Source organism: Rhinatrema bivittatum, chromosome 3 (genome assembly GCF_901001135.1).
Source record: "Rhinatrema bivittatum chromosome 3, aRhiBiv1.1, whole genome shotgun sequence".
Taxonomy (NCBI): Eukaryota; Metazoa; Chordata; class Amphibia; order Gymnophiona; family Rhinatrematidae; genus Rhinatrema; species Rhinatrema bivittatum.
The window spans coordinates 24,701,595-24,719,478 of record NC_042617.1 but is presented as its reverse complement, the minus strand read 5'-3'; the positions used below and the strand labels follow the sequence as shown (position 1 = coordinate 24,719,478).

The following is a 17,884-nucleotide window of genomic DNA, read 5'->3' as shown; positions in this document are numbered from 1 at the left end:
GGTGCCTGCACTGATGCTGGTGCCGACGCCAACACCAGTGCCCGGGCCGATGCCAATACCCGCGCCTATGCCGGTGCCCACACCGATGCCGGGGCCCATCCCCGTAAACAGGACCAACACCGATGCCAGTACCCATGCCTGGGGCTCCAGAGCATCCGGAATTCTCCATATTTAAAATGTTGATGGATGGACTCAACGCCCTCGTCGATGCCATCCCACCGCAACCTATCCTAGGGGACTAGAGGATGTTCCTGGACAAAACCCCTTTGATAAACCTCAATCGGGACCTTCAGGACTTTTCAGACCACTGGCTCCATCACGTCCACCGAGGTCTTCCCCAACTTCTCCGTAAAAACAAGTGCCTTTGCGACTCATGGGAGGAGAAAAATACTGATTCCTCATCTGAAAGCTTCATGTCTGAGCCATCTCCTCCTGAAGGAAGGAAAAAGTCTCCACCAGAAGACATGTCCTTCACTAATTTCATAAAAGATATGACAGACACAATACCTTTCAAATTAGTGTCTGAGCAGGATACACGACAGAAGACTCTAGAAGTCTTACAATTCGTAGATCCACCCAAAGAGGTCCTGGCCATTCCTATCCACGAAGTACTTTTGGAATTACAACATAGGCTCTGGGAACACCCATGTTCCGTTCCACCAATTAAAAGAGCGGCCACTACGTATCTTGTCCAACATGTTCCTGGTTACCAAAAGTCACAGTTACCTCATCAGTCTGTAGTAGTTGAGTCGGCTCAAAAGAAATCCAAAAGAGTTCAATCTCATTCCTCTACTCCACCAGGGAAGGAACACCGATTCCTGGATTCTCTAGGTAGAAAGGTATTCCAAGGAGCCATGCTTAACTCCAGGATAGCGTCTTACCAACTATATATGACGCAATATCAAAGGAATCTATGGAAGCAGATGCAGGAACTCACTGACTCCCTACCTCAACAGTACCAGGATGCAGCTCAGGCTATTGTACATAAAGGACTTGAAGCTGGAAAGTGAAGTCCAGGCCACCTACGACAACTTCGAAACAGCTTCGAGAGTAGCAGCCTCAGGAATCAGTGCACGCCGGTGGGCCTGGCTAAAAGCCTCTGACCTCAGGCCTGAGGTACAGGATAAGCTGGTGGATTTACCCTGCATAGCTGACAACCTATTTGGCTCAAAGGCCCAGGATGCAGTGGCCCAATTAAAAGAACACACAGAGACACTACGGCAACTATCATCAGTGCCACAAGACTCTTCCTCAATGTCTCACCGTCCACCAAGGAAAGAATCCAGGAAACCTTTCTATAGGCAGAGACAGTATTATCCACCAGCATCCAGGGGTAGATCTTCTCACCCACAGCAAAGATCTCAGCCCAGACAGCCTAGAACTGCTAGGCCGCAACCGCCGCCGCAGATGGGACTGGCTACAGGTTTTTGAAACCACCACCAGAGAGCAAAAGCCATCTCCTCAATCCCAAACCAAACTTGCCAGTAGGAGGTCGAGTTTCCTTCTTCTACAACCATTGGTTACAGATAACAGACCAATGGGTACTCTCAATAATATCATGAGGTTACCAACTCAGTTTCCTCTCAATTCCAAGAGACTCTCCTCCGAAACCTCTTTCGCAAAGCGAAAATCACAGAATTCATTTGCAAGCAGAATTATCCACCCTTCTGAGAGCCAGAGCAATAGAACTGGTGCCCCGGACTCAGCAGGGCAGAGGATTCTACTCCCGCTATTTCCTCTTTCCAAAAAAAACAGGAGGCCTTTGTCCCATCCTAGACTTCAGAAATCTCAACAAATTTCTAAGGAAAGAAAAGTTCAGGATGGTTTCTCTAGGTACCATGCTTCCCCTTCTTCAAACAGGGGATTGGCTTTGTTCTCTGGATCTACAAGACGCTTAGGCTCACATTCCAATATTCCCTCCTCATCGCAAGTATCTGCGTTTCCTAGTGGGTCAACAGCATTTCCAGTACAGAGTACTACCATTTGGACTTGCCTCAGCTCCCAGAGTGTTCATGAAATGCCTGGCAGTGGTAGCAGCGCACTTATACAAGGAAAGTGTACACGTGTTCCCCTACCTAGACGACTGGCTCATCAGAAGTCAATCTCAACAAGGAGCTCTGGCTTCTCTGTCGAACGATTACTCTACTACACTCGATGGGTTTTCTCATCAATTACCAAAAGTCCCATCTCATCCCGTCTCATGTACTTCAGTTCATCGGAGCAGACTTGAACACCATCCTTTCAAGAGCTTTCCTACCCAAAGATCGGGCAGAAACACTCTCCCTATTGGCAAACTCGCAGAAACAAGCGACAGCTCATCAGTTTCTCACTTTACTAGGCCACATGGCCTCTACGGTTCATGTCACTCCTATGGCAAGACTAGCCATGAGAATGACCCAATGGACATTAAGATCACAATGGATACAAGCCATTCATCCACTGTCTTCTCCAATTCAAGTAACCCACCAGCTACATTCATCTCTCCTTTGGTGGGCAAACAGGCACAACTTGCGCAAGGGCCTACCCTTCCAACAACCAATCCCACAGACACCTTTAACTACAGATACATCCACCTTAGGTTGGGGAGCTCACATAGACAATCTCCAAACCCAGGGTACTTGGACAAAACTCGAAGCAACATTTCAAATCAATTTCCTAGAACTTCGAGCTATACGTTATGCTCTGCATGCGTTCAAGGACTGCCTTTCACAGAAGACTGTTCTGATTCAAACAGACAATACAGTAGCCATGTGGTACCTGAACAAACAAGGAGGTACGGGCTCATATCTCCTTTGTCAAGAAGCAGCACAGATTTGCGACTGGGCCCTAACACATTCCATACTTCTCCGGCCCACTTATCTAGCGGGCATCCACAACGTAGTTGCAGATCGTCTCAGTCGTCAGTTCCAACCTCACGAGTGGTCCTTGGATCCCTTAGTAGCGACCAGGATATTTCAGCTTTGGGGACATCCAACAATAGACCTCTTTGCATCACACCTGAATCACAAAGTGGACAACTTCTGCTCTCTACACAAACACCAGCCAGCCAAGGACACCTTTGCTCGCCCTTGGAACTCAGGCCTTCTATATGCGTATCCTCCGATACCGCTAATACCTAAAACTCTAGTGAAGCTACAACAGGACAAGGGGTCCATGATCCTAATAGCCCACATTGGCCTCGACAAATGTGGTTTCCCATATTTCTCGACCTCTCAATCGCAGAGCCAAATCGCCTGGGTGTGGCTCCCACTCTCATAACTCAAGATCAGGGCAGGTTGCGCCATCCCATCCTTCAATCCCTATCTCTGACAGCATGAATGTTGAAAGCTTGATCTTACAACCACTCAATCCTTCAACTAATGTCTCTCAAGTGCTTATAGCTTCACGTAAACCTTCAACATGGAAGAGCTATTCTTCCAAATGGAAAATATTTACTTTGTGGTGCACACAAAAGGACATTGACCCTTTCTCCTGCTCCACACCTTCTCTACTAGACTACTTATGTCATCTTTCAGACTCTGGTCTCCAGACCTCATCTGTAAGAGTACACTTGAGTGCAATCTCGGCTTACCATAACAAGATGGGAGATGCACCCATATCCTTACAACCTCTTGTCAGTAGATTTATAAGAGGTTTAACTCACCTTAAACCACCAATTCTGCCACCAGTCACAGAATGGGACCTAAATCTGGTGTTAACAAGACTCATGCGTTCTCCTTTTGAACCCATGAATTCCTGTGATGTAAATTTCTCACATGGAAAACTATCTTCCTCATAGCCATTACATTGGCTAGAAAGGTTAGTGAGTTACAAGCACTTGTCACGTACTCACCCTATACAAAATTCCTACATAACAGGGTGGTTCTACGTATACATCCAAAATTCCTCCCCAAGGTAGTTACGGAATTCCACTTGAACCAATCCATAGTTTTGTCCAGATTCTGCCCAAGACCTCACTCTCACCAAGGTGAAAGGACTTTGTATACCTTGGACTGTAAACGTGCGCTAGCATATTACTTAGACCACACTGCAGTCCACAGGAAATCCACTCAACTCTTTGTTTCTTTTGATCCAAACAAACTGGGTAATCCAGTGGGCAAACACACTCTCTCCAACTGGCTAGCAGATTGCATAGAATTTGTTATGATAAAGCAGGCCTTCCTCTCAAAGGGCGAGTAAAGGCGCATTCAGTAAGAGCAATGTCAACCTTAGTAGCACACTATCGTTCAGTGCCAATCCTTGACGTATGTAAAGCAGCAACATGGAGTTCTCTTCACACCTTTGCAGTTCATTACTGTTTAGATAAAGAAGGACGACAAGATTCAGCCTACGGACAATCTGTCTTAAAGAACTTGTTTCCAGTATAATCCCAACTTCTTCTACATCAAACATGCTGTGATTTTTGGCTGCCTCATTTTTACAAACAATATCTCAATGTTGCTTCACTACAAAATGACTCAGCCTATAGCTTGCTAATCACCCATATGTGAGGACTAGCATCCTGCTTGTCCTGAGATAAAGCAAAATTGCTTACCTTGTAATAGGTGTTATCCCAGGACAGCAGGATGTAGTCCTCACGAAACTCATCCGCCACCCTGCGGAGTTGAGTCCGATACGTTTTATTGTTTTATTTTTTGCTAAAGCTTATTGCTACATACGAGACTGAAGGGAGACCCCTGTGGATGAGAATATTATGGCATGCTGGTCTTGCTCAGTGTGCCAGTCAAAAGTTTCTAGAAACTTTCACAGAAAGTTTTCCGTAATAGGGCTCCGTCAGTGACGTCACCCCTATGTGAGGACTACATCCTGCTGTCCTGGGATACACCTATTACAAGGTAAGCAATTTTGCTTTCAAAAACATCTCACTGAACACCTCGAAAATAACAATATTTTATACCCAGCTCCATATGGTTTCAGAAAACACCTAAGTACTGAAATCTTACTACTAACCTTGCATATTACAATACTCAGAGGATTTGATAGAGGTCATACATTTTTGCTTGTACTATTAGATCTCTCAGCAGCATTTGATATGGTTGATCATAATATTCCAATGCACAGACTTATAGAAATAGGACTCAAAGATACAACTCTGCAATGGTTTTCATCCTATAGGATTTTCGAAGTTAAAATTCAAAACATCACCTCAAAGAAAATACATTTAGAGTCTGGTGTGCCACAAGGATCATCACCTTCTGCCACATTATTTAACATTTACATGTTGCCAATCTGCCACTTATTATCAGGACTGGGCCTGACCTACTTCATCTACGCCAGTGATGGCCAACCTTTTGAGCTCAGTGTGTCAAAATTCATTAAAAAACCGAGCATAACTCGGGTGGTGTGTCACTTCTAGAAAATTCCATAATTGTGATATTTGTAGCTCTAATTAATAACAAAGCTATAATTTTAATATATGTACTGTATTTACTAATAAAGCAAAAACAAATAATTCTTTACCTTACCTGCTTAGTGACTTTTTTGTTGCTGAATTTCATCGGCTAAATCTTCAATTAAAACACTCTCTCCCCCTCCACCCACCCCCTTCCCACAAAACTCTTACTCCCCTGGATTTTCTCATACACACTCATGCTCTCACACTCACTGGCTCCCTCACATACACACAAACACACACACCCAGGCAGGCTCCCATTCATTTTCACACCACTCCCGCTCCATCCTCCAGGCAGGCACCAATTCATTCTCACACACACACAGACCCCCAGGCAGACACCCATGCATTCACACACATACACCCCCAGGCAGAGTCCCATTCATACACATGCACACACTAAAGGCAGATCCCCCTCTCTTTTGCCAGCAACCTCGGAGCCTCTCTCATTCCTCTGCTGCCACTGTCACTGCTGCCACATGACTATTGGGGATGTTGCTATTCTTGCACATTCCCAAAGATTACATGTGCCAATCACTAAAAAGAATTTTTTTTTTTTACTTTGCTGTCTGATCTTAGTTTTCTAATTGGTTGGTCACAGGCTTTTTTTTTCCACCTTCCCTTTCTTTTTTTTTTTGCCAATTCCTTTTATATTGTCTTTTTTTCTGTTTCTTTTCTCTCCATCTTCTTCCCTCAAACACACAGTCAGGTTCTCATTCTCACATGCATTTCTCTCTCTCACACACACACACAGGCTCTCACTGTTACATGCTCTCTCTCATACAATCATTCATGCACACAGGCTCTCACTGGCACATGCTCTCTCTCATACAATCATTCATGCACACAGGCTCTCACTGGCACATGCTCTCTCTCATACAATCATTCATGCACACAGGCTCTCACTGGCACATGCTCTCTCTCATACAATCATTCATGCACACAGGCTCTCCCTGGCACATGCTCTCTCATACAATCATTCATACACACACACAGGCTCTCACTGTTACATGCTCTCTCTCATACAATCATTCATACACACACACACAGGCTCTCACTGTTACATGCTCTCTCTCATACAATCATTCATGCACACAGGCTCTCACTGTTACATGCTCTCTCATACAATCATTCATGCACACAGGCTCTCACTGGCACATGCTCTCTCTCATACAGTCATTCATGCACACAGGCTCTCACTGGCACATGCTCTCTCTCATACAATCATTCATACACACAGGCTCTCACTGGCACATGCTCTCTCTCATACAATCATTCATACACACAGGCTCTCACTGGCACATGCTCTCTCTCATAGTCATTCATACACACAGGTTCTCACTGGCACATGCTCTCTCTCATACAATCATTCATACACACAGGCTCTCACTGTTACATGCTCTCTCTCATACAATCATTCATACACACAGGCTCTCACTGGCACATGCTCTCTCTCATACAATCATTCATACACACAGGCTCTCACTGGCACATGCTGTCTGACTCACACACAAAGGCTCTCTCTCACTCCCACATGCTGTCTTGCTCAAGCACATGCAGTCTCTGCAAACATTCAGGTCCTCACACACAATCTCTCAACTCATCTCATACACACGCGCACACACACACACCCTCTACAGACCCTCAGCCTCTCTCTCACCTCTGGGCCTCCTCTTCGCGGGTCGCCGCAGGATGGGCTCTGCAGCGGCCCTGCTACCGGGCCTCTTCCTCTTCTCGGGCCGCTGCGGCTCTGCTACCGGGCCTCTTCCTCTTCTCGGGCTGCTGCGACTTGGGATTCGCGGCGGCCCGTAAGCGCAAGCGATGCTCCTCTTCCGCACGGATGCTTCTCCTCCTTCCTGCCCACGCGGCTCCGGCAACGTTTACTTCCGGGGCTGCACAGGCAGGAAGGAGGAGGAGCATCAGCGCGTTCAAACACGATCTTTTTCTTTGGGCTATGGTGACGTGAGCCTCACCACAGCCCTGCCTATCTGCCTGTCGCTGCGCCCGGGGGCATTGGGGAGATACTGAAAAACTAATTTTAAAAGGCTTGGCGCAGCCGATAAAAAAAAAAAAGGCTCTGTGCAGCCGATAAAAAAAAAAAAAAAAAAATTCGATAGTCCCAAAACGCTACGTGTGTCAGCAAAAACGGCTCGGCGTGTCACCTCTGACACGCGTGTCATAGGTTAGCCATCACTGATCTACGCTGATGATATACAGTTTCTCGTTCCAATTCAGGACTCCATTGACAAAGCTCTTAAAACAACCGCTACGTGTTTAGCGGTCATAAAAACTCTACTAATCACATGAATCTCATACTCACTGTTAATAAAACAGAAATTTTACTCCTGCATTTATTTATTTATTTGTTTTTATATACCGACATTCATTGGGCAATATCACATTGGTTTACATTTTAACTGGTGGAACTAGTAAGACTAAAGTGTCTTAGTATTGATACATTGTAACATAGAAAACATTGTAACCAAAGGCTGAGGAGTCTTATTAATAGATTGGAACATGAACATTATGACATGATAACAAATTTTACAAGAATATAATTACATTATGCGTTACAAAGCATGGTAGAAAGATTGGAAGGAGAATGGAAGAGTGGTATGAAAATGAGTGAGGGAGGAGGGGGGTAGTTAGTGGTGAAGGGGGGGGGGTGTAAATTGCAAACTGGGGGAGAGGGAGGGAAACTTAATATGGAGGGGTGGATAGAAAAGTGATCTCAGACAAACTTCCATTGCTTAAAACTGATGACACCGACACAGAAACTGAATTAGCATCTTTTACCAGGGATTTAGGTTTCTATTTAGACACCAAACTAAATTTAAAAAACACATTGCACTAAACGTGAAAGATGGTTATCATAAATTATTAATCCTAAGAACATAAGAACATGTCATATTGGGTCAGATCAAGGGTCCATCAAGCCCAGCATCCTGTTTCTAACAGTGGCCAATCCAGGACATAAGAACCTGGCAAGTACCCAAAAACTAAGTCTATTCCATGTTACCGTTGCTAATGGCAGTGGCTATTCTCTAAGTGAACTTAATAGCAGGTAATGGACTTCTCCTCCAAGAACTTATCCAATCCTTTTTTAAACACAGCTATACTAACTGCACTAACTACATCCTCTGGCAACAAATTCCAGAGTTTAATTGTGCGTTGAGTAAAAAAGAACTTTCTCCGATTAGTTTTAAATGTGCCCCATGCTAACTTCATGGAGTGCCTCCTAGTCTATTATCCGAAAGAGTAAATAACCGATTCACATCTACCCGTTCTAGACCTCTCATGATTTTAAACACCTCTATCATATCCCCCCCTCAGCCGTCTCTTCTCCAAGCTGAACAGTCCTAAGACGTCTAAAACATTACTCTCCATTAATGATTTCAGAACTATACTTCAATTATTAGTTTTTGCCAATACAGATTACTGCACTTCTGTTATTTGGCTTGCCTGCTACCACATTTTGCCCACTACAGGTTTTACAGAACTCTGTGACAAGATTATTGACAGGGAAAAAGAAGTTTGATCATATCACCCCTTTGCTGATTTCCCTACATCGAATTTAAGGTACTCTGTCTGTTACAGTGAGCAAACCGATTGGCTGAATGCAGCAATCGGGCTTCACATTCTGGAAAGAAATCTTCTGAGCCATTAGAACAGCGAAATTATGTGACATCCGAAAGAGAGCAATCTCCCTTGCAGGCCCCAAAATTTGGAATTCACTATCATCATGTCTGCGTACTCGACCCAATTCCAAATGATTCAGATCAAACCTAAAAACCTGGCTATTCACTAAAGCCTTTGAGGAATCACTGCAAGACAAAAATGAACTCTCCTTTTTTTTAACCGATTATTTTTAGCCTTGTTCTAATTCAATTCAAATATTTTTATTTGCCATTTTAGTGTTTTACTAATGCAACTTTTTCAATATTTTATTACCGTTTATGAATGTATCTTTTAGCACTCCTAAATTTGTAAACCATTGTGATGCTTCGACCGAATGACAGTACATAAAATCAATCAATCAATCAATAAATACTGTTTAGGATCTTTCCAGGTACTTGTGACTTGGATTGGCCACTGTTGGAAACAGGATACTGGGCTCGATGGACCCTCGGACTGACCCAGTATGGCAAGCTCGTATGAGACAAATAAGCCTACATTGGTGACTTTGTATATGCAGATTTATTTCATGCATATTCATGGTGGATATCCCGAAAACTGCACTGGTTGTGGGGTCACCGAGATAGGTTTGGGAGGTCTTAGCCCTGATTTGACTAAGCGCAGCGCTCAGCAAAGGGACAGCCTGATTAATGACCCAGTGTAATAAGGTGTGCTCAGCAGGGCGTACCGTTTTACCTGCAGTTGTGAACATACCTTTTTTTGTGTGCACAAGTTTGCTTCCAATGCAGGAAGGAGTTTAGCACACAATGAACTTGTGTGGAACTATACGCATGCCTGAGCGCTTTCACACGGAAGTCCCATACAAATGAAAGCTTCAGCTATTACTGCTCGATGCAGAGAGGTGCACTTGCTTACCTGTTTTTTTTTTCTTCGCCCTGGAAATTGAACTCCTGGTCCGAAGTGGAGTAAAGTTTCCAGCGTTAGTCAATAGGCAGAGGCATCTGTCGTGCACCTAAGTCATATTTTATGTTCATAAAACATGGAGTGTGCAGGATATAAATCTTCTTTAAATGTGCAAAAAAATAAGATTTTTGTACATCAGTATGCATTGCTTGTCCTTTGGTCAGATAATTATCACAGCCCTGTTCTGCAATAAATACTGGTTTGCTTTCTGCAGAAAAAGCCCTGAATTGGTCAAGCTGATTGCACGTTGTGTGTGTGCGAGGCGCTCTCTGTAGCTCAGTAAGTAGGGTGCAGAGCTTTACCACAGTGGTTTGGCCATAATACTTTACATGAATGTTTTCTGGCTGTTGAAATATGTTCCTGCAGGTGCGTATGTAGCATTAAGCAGCATTTTTGCACAGAAAGCATTATGTACATAAACCATATTCTCTGGGTGCTCCACGGATCCCCTGCTTTTCTTTTTAAAGGAAATTAAGATTTCCATTGGAGGAAGGAGGGCTTTAGAATGTGAACGTTGAACAGGTAAGATATTACATACTTAGATGGAACTAGCAAAAAAACAGTGATAGGCTGGCATGAAGTTCCGAGAACTCCTCATTTAGTTTATGAAAACAAAGAATGTCTCATCGGGTGGAGATGAACTGCTGAGAGTCCTCCGAGAAGAAATTGGTAGCCATCGCTGACCTAGAGGTCGGTACACAGGCAGTCACTACGTTGGGACAAAGAGGGTACTGCAGGTAGCATGCTTTCATGCGGAGGAGCAAAGCAATTAAGTTTGTTATACTCAGCTTTGGTGCTTCAGAGACAGCGCCTAGCATCACAGTACACTTCAGGGACAGAACAGATTTGAAAGCATTTTAAAAAAAAAATTGTCGGTTAGGTGATTCTTTACCCCCACGCGGTGAGCACCATATTTTTTGAAGCTTAACTGATTTTAAGGGGACCCGGAGAGGAGTCTGGATTTTCAGCACACACCCTGTTGTGCATAAGTAAGAGTTCCAGTGCCAGGACCTGTAGTTTTCTGTACATAAAATATAATTTATGCACATAAAATGAGTAGTCCTTTCTTTATTTTTAAAACTTCCGTTAGCAGTTTGCTTACATATTACTGAGAGACATTTGGGCACAGGGTCATTCCCACACCATTCTTTACCGTATATCTTTCCAGGTGCTTCACACATCCATTTTATTTTGAGTTTTAGGCCCGATAGTTCTTTCTCCTTGGGGTTTCCAGCTCAGTCAGAATTATCTTCTGTCAAGCTTCAGCACCAGGAGGGCACTTTCATGATTGATAACTTGGGAGTTTCCCTCTCTTTCAGGGATTTTCAACCCTGTCCTCAGGTATTCCTAGCCAGTCACATTTTCAGGATATCCACAATGAATATGCATGAGAGATTTGCATGCACTACCTCCCTTGTATGCAAATCTATCTCATAACATATACATTGTGGATATAAAAACTTGACTGCCTCGAAGGGGCCACTCAAGGACAGGGTTGGAAACCCCTTCTGTAGTTTATATCCATGGTCACTTAGTCGAGTCATTGCAGGGAAAGTCCTTGGCTGGGGGCCACACTTCTGGATGTGTAAATCTTGGGCCCTCAATCTGACGTCAAGGTGTCACTGATGCACAGTCACTGGGGCTTCTCCCTTCCACAACATCGTAGCCCCAGATGAACTGAGTCAGGAATCAAACCCGGCGTCTCAGCGTGGCAATGCACAGGACTGCCACTGGGCTGCTCCCCCTTTTTTTTTTTAAAGAGGGAGTTGGGCAACTGTTGGAGAAAGACACATTGATACTGATTTATGCAATTATAGAATATTTGTATGACCTCTTTCCATAGGACATTAAAGCAATGTTGATGATGATGGACATTAGCCCAGGAGATGTGGCACTGGAAGCTGGTTCTGGGTCTGGTGGAATGACTTTGTTTTTATCAAGAGCAGGTAAACTGTTCCAGTCATATTTTCATGTATGTACATGTTTTATACGGGCATAGTCGTTGATGTAAGTTGCTGTAACTCGCTTGCATGTCAACGGTGTTTGTAACTATTTTAGATATAGACAAATAAGACAGTGTATCAGGGTGAAAGCAAAGTACGGCACAATCGATAGAGGTAATAAAGATATAACGGTGCTATTTGGGGAGGTATAATAAGGTAAAGGTATCAGAAGAGAACATAGGGATATAGTATCAAACATAAGCTCTATTATCTATTGGTAGAACTGCTGTAGTGCACATGGTCAATAATGATACGCACTGTGCATAAATTATAGATTGTATTGATTTTATTTTTGAAATCCTTTTGAAGGAAGCCATGCCTTCAGTTTATTGCTCAACATTTCAGAAGTGCACAGTAAAATATTAACACCCACATTCTGTTAGCTCAGACTTCTACTGTCAGTCATATTAGAATTGTAATAGATTGTGATATCTTTTAAAGGATCTATAAAAAGATTTTCTAGTATATGAGTTATTGAGACCTCATAGACTCAGCTAATCCTAATGGATCTCCCAATAGGATTAGCTGAGTACTTCCAAGTGATCCATACTGGCCACTGTCAAGGACATGGAATAGACTTAGTTTTTGGGTACTTGCCAGGTTCTTATGGCCTGGATTGGCCACTGTTGGAAACAGGATGCTGGGCTTGGTCTGACCCAGTATGGCATGTTCTTAAGGACAGGAAGTTAGGCTCAATAGAACATTGGTCTTATCTTTTTACATGAGCCATCTGAGAAAGATTTGATTCTCAGATGGCTCATGTAAGAAAATAAGTTTCATGCTGGGTCAGACCGATGATCTATTGAGCCTGGCTTCCTGTCTTTGACAGCTAATCCTAATGGGGAGATCCATTCCCTTTTGCTTACTACCAGAAGTAAGAAATGGTGATATCCAAGTCTGCCTAGCAAATGGACCTATCATTAAGAAAGAAACTTACCCAAACGTTTTTTTAAATCCAGCTATACTACAAGTCTTGACTACATCCTCTGGTTTCAATTCTATAGTTTAATTTTGCACCGACTGAAAAAAATCCTTTTTAAATTTGTTCTGTGAAATGTCCTTTGTCCTGGTACTGTGTAAGATGGTAAATAACAGCTCCTTATTAACTTGCTCCACACAACTCATGAATTATAAACCCTTGTCATATTCCTTCTTAGTCATCTCTGCTCCATGCTGAAGAGCTCTAACCTTTCTTCATAAGGGAGCTGCTCTATACCCATTATCATTTTTGTTGCTCTTCCCTGTACCTTTTTCAGTTCTGCAATATCTTTCTGGAGATGGGCAACCAGAACTGCCCACCGTACTCAAGGACCGTGCATCCATACAGAGGCATTATGATATTCACAGTTTTATTTTCTGCTCCTTTCTGAATAATTCCTTGCGCTCTATTTTCTTTTTTTTCACTGTTGCTGCTTACCGAGCCGAGGACTTTAATGCATTGTCTACGATGAATCCAAGTTCCTTTTCAAGAGTGATAACTTTGCGGGTGCTAGAGGGACAGCTGAAAGATGTCAGGCTGAGTTCCTTTTTCCTGCCCCCCCGTAGCTAAATCCCGTTCTTTTTTTCGTCACACATTTTGGAGTGTCTCCTGCTCTATGGATGAATTGTTTGCTGGCTCCATCTGAGTTTTCAGGCCTGGTCCTGGTGCGTGGTGGGCTCAGTGCCGGAGCTGCTGGGGAAGCTTTGCTGTGGTGACATCAGGGATTCTGTTTTGCCTGCCTTTGGTTCGTTTTACCTGCCTGAATCGGCACTGTGCTAGCAGGGGCTGTGCAGGTGTCCGGGAACAGCGTGAGTTGACCTGCTGACAGGGTGAGCAGCAGTGCATGGCTATCTTAGCCCATCCTGGTAGGGCATTGTGATAAAAAATACCTGTTGATCCATCTGTTTGGATTTTTCTGCCCTCATGAGGCTGGAGATGATGGGCTGTATTTTGGTGATTGAACTGGGCTTCTTTTCTATCCCCCACACTTTTTTCTCTGCTGTTTGGAAATTTGTTACTGTCGTTGAAGTCTTTTTCTGGACTGGATGAACTATGAAGTTTTTTTGATTGAGAGAATCTGTTGTTCTGCACATTTATTTCCCTTGGTCTGTATTTCCTGATTTCATTTTTTTTTGATGTACAAGTTCCGATTTATCTCTGGAAACATAGAAATGAAGGCAGAATAAGACCAAACTGTCCATGCAGTCTGCCCAGCAAGCCCATGGTAGCACCCGTCACGCTGTACGGGTCATCCCCATGCTTATTGGTTTCTTAGACTGTAAAAGTCAGGGCCCTTCTTTATTGCTGTCTGAGCCCAATTCCCTGCTATCTCTTGCCATTGAAGCAGAGATCAATGTTGGAGTTGCATCAAAAGTATCAGGCTTATTGGTTAAGGGTAGTAACAGCCGCATCATAAGAACATAAGAAATTGCCATGCTGGGTCAGACCGAGGGTCCATCAAGCCCAGCATCCTGTTTCCAACAGTGGCCAATCCAGGCCACAAGTACCTGTGTTAAGCGCCACGCTATTTATTATGACGCTTATATATCCAGGGTACAAGAACACTTAGATTTTTGTAGAAAGCAAAGGGGTAGATTTTCAAAGGGTATAGGGGCGGATTTTCAGAGCCCTGCTCGCGTAAATCCGCCCAAAACCGGGCGGATTTACGCGAGCAGGGCCCTGCGCGCCGGTGAGCCTATTTTACATAGGCTCACCGGCGCGCGCAGAACCCCGGGACTCGCGTAAGTCCCGGGGTTTTCGGAGTGGGCGTGTCGGGAGGCGTGTCGGGGGCGGGGCCGGAGCGCGCGGCGTTGCGGGGGCGTGTCGGCAGCGTTTTGGGGGCGGGTACGGGGGCGTGGCTACAGCCCGGGGGCGTGGCCGCGCCCTCCGTACCCGCCCCCAGGTCGCGGCCCGGCGCGCAGGAGGCCCGCTGGCGCGCGGGGATTTACGCCTCCCGGAGGGAGGCGTAAATCCCCCGACAAAGGTAGGATGGGGGTTTAGACAGGGCCGGGCGGGTGGGTTAGGGAGGGGAAGGTGAGGGGAGGGCAAAGGAAAGTTCCCTTCTAGGCCGCTCCGATTTCGGAGCGGCCTAGGAGGGAACGGGGGTAGGCTGCGCGGCTCGGCGCGCGCAGGCTATACGAAATCGATAGCCTTGCGCGCGCCGATCCAGGATTTTAGCCGATACGCGCGACTACGCGCGTATCTACTAAAATCCAGCGTACTTTTGTTTGCGCCTGGAGCGCAAACAAAAGTAGGCTGTTCGCGCTCGTCTGAAAATCTACCCCTAAGCGCGTAACCCCCGAAAACCTGCCCCTGCCTGCGCCGAGCCGATTTTGCAGAGGCTCGGCAGCTCGCGCAAGCCCCGGGATGCTCATATGTCCCGGGGCTTTCAAAAATGGGCGGTCTGGGGGGTGTTCCTGAGTCCTCCGGCACAGCAGCCGTGCTGGAGGTTTGCGCGCCGGCAGCCAGTCGGCGCGGGCAGGTGTAACTCGCCAAAATAAGGTAGGGGGCAACGCCCTCCCTTCATCCCGATCTGTTTGTATCGCTTAATTCCTGTGAAAATCAAAAAAAAATTTGAAACATAAGGTGGGGGGGATTTAGGTAGGGCTGGGGGGTGGGTTAGATAGGGGAAAGCCATCTGGGCTCCCCTAGGGCTCGGCGCGCGCAAGGTGCACAAGTGTCCACCCCCTTGCACGCGCCAACCCTGGATTTTATAACATGCGTGCGGCAGTGCGCGCATGTTATAAAATCGGGTGTACATTTGTGCGCGCCGGGTAGCGCGCACAAATGTACCCCGCGCGCTGTCCGCATTGAACTGAATACATAAACAGTAATATGGCTAATATAGTACATTTTATGTTGTTATAGTAGGATCACAGGGCTGCATTTTAAGTTTTGATGTGAGGAACGATCATCATCGTATTGCAAAGAAGAATTACGAACGCTGGCGAACTGCCTGGAAAGTAGCACACGAGGAAGAGTGGCCAGATAATGTGAATTTCATCAATAAAGATATTGTAACAGCAGCTGAAGATATAAAATCCATAACATTTGATGCAGTAAGTCTTTTTTTATTTTAAATCTTTTTTCCCCCAACATTGTTTGGAATATTACATCAAAATATCAATCACACCAAAGAAACAGCAACACACAAAAAAGAAAGGAAATGAATAAGTCCATATGGTGTTTTAAATGAATTGCGATTTAACATGAATATATTGCAAGGCTAAGTCTATCACAACAGACCCTGATTCAAGAGGTCACACATTTTGAAACTGTATTGTAATTCAGTTTATTCACACTTTTTCTGTGGGCCAAGATCGTACCCAGTTTGTACACATACAGTAGGCCTAATGCTATATACAACTGATTTATTTATTTTATTTATTTATTTTAAGTTTTTCTATACCGGCATTCGCGATGGGTATCGCATCATGTCTGTTTACAATTAACAAGTGAAAAGGTAACAAGAGGTCATAAATAACAATAACATAAATTAAAAAGGTAGTAGTAATAGTAACAATATACAAGTGAAAGTTAAGGGTTGCAGTTACAATAAAACAAGGTAGTAATATAACTTGGAGCAGAGAAAAGAAGCAGGGGTATTTAACTAGATACATATGATACATATATGCCTATCAATGCATTTGAGGTAATAACGAATTTGGGTTAAGCAGAATATAAATTTGGGTTAAGCAGAATTTGGGTTAAGCAGAATATAAATGTTTAAAATAAAGTTATTTCCCTGTAGCAGGGTTTCTCCAAGGACAGGAGGATATCAGTCCTCGCTGGTGAGTGACATCAACCAACAGAGCCCTGGTCAGGGCAATGATTGCATAGCTTTCTAGAGTTTTCTTCATGCTCTACTGAGTATGTGCAGGTCATCTTGCATCATGGCTGTTGCGCAGGTCCCCCTCCGTTCAGTATAAAGCAGTAAAAGAGAAGCCAACTCCTATTGGAGTCAGGCAGGATGAGTTCTGTGAGGACTGATATCTAGATGTCAGTCTAGATATCAGTCCTCCCGTTTCATGTAAACCAGCAAGATATGTTCTCATGATTGCCGGTATATAAAAACCTTAAATAAATAAATAAAATAAAATAGATGTCCTCAGAAAACACCTGTTACGGGTAAGCAATTTTTGCTTTCTCTGAGGACAAGCAGGACATACAATCCTTAGAGATGGGGAATCCCTAACTGCAGGTTGACCTGAATCGAGGAGGGGGAAAAAAAAGGTAAAATGGTAACAGTGCCACCTGATGGAATCATTTGTTGGCAATGGGCCATTTTTACATTTTGGGGGGGGGGGGGGGTTTGGAGGGCACCCAGGAAATGATAGAAAACAGGCCCTAAGGGGTGGAGTTGGATTCTAAACTTCCAATATCTTGTAGAACAGATTAATCAAACCTATAGTTGTGTCAGGAGTCCCTATTCAGTAATGGATGTGAATGTGGAGGCCGATCTCAGGTGGGCTACCGACACCATGGGCTATTATCTTATTTAGCTGCATATAACTTATCTGGCGAACTTAGAAGGGATATTCATTGGCACTTCTATGCCACTTAATGTACCCATATAAGTTGTAGTTAACCGAATAAGTTAAATCCAGCGAACGTTAGACCTGCTATCGAGCAGGTTTAATTTATTTGTTTGTTAACCGGCTAAACCCAAAAAGCATCATTTATCTAGCTAAATTAACTGGGTAGCTCCTCCCCGATCTGCCCTTATCCTACCCACAAGTTATCTGGCTAAGTGGCAATAGCTGATCGCAGCCAGATACTCAGCAGCTGCCACTTCGCCAGATAAGTTGCTACTTTTTCGGCTAAGTAGCACTGAATAGTGGCCTCTTTGAGCTTTGTCATGCTTTTCCTGGGCATAAGAGAGAGGTGCAATATGCTCTCCAATTAAATAGT

At 44.4% G+C, this 17,884-nt stretch overlaps 1 protein-coding gene across 3 annotated transcripts in view; it reads left to right on the top strand.

Moving 5' to 3' along the window:
* Window positions 1-17,884, top strand: part of TRMT61B (tRNA methyltransferase 61B) — a 103,459-nt gene that overhangs the window by 8,492 nt on the left and 77,083 nt on the right. For 2 of the 3 annotated variants that reach the window (XM_029592969.1, XM_029592971.1), the window contains exons 2-3: window positions 11,835-11,937; window positions 15,842-16,032. In XM_029592969.1, coding sequence (XP_029448829.1) covers window positions 11,835-11,937; window positions 15,842-16,032 — 294 coding nt within the window. The remainder of the gene's footprint in view (window positions 1-11,834; window positions 11,938-15,841; window positions 16,033-17,884) is intronic. The other variant, XM_029592970.1, reaches the window with a different exon arrangement.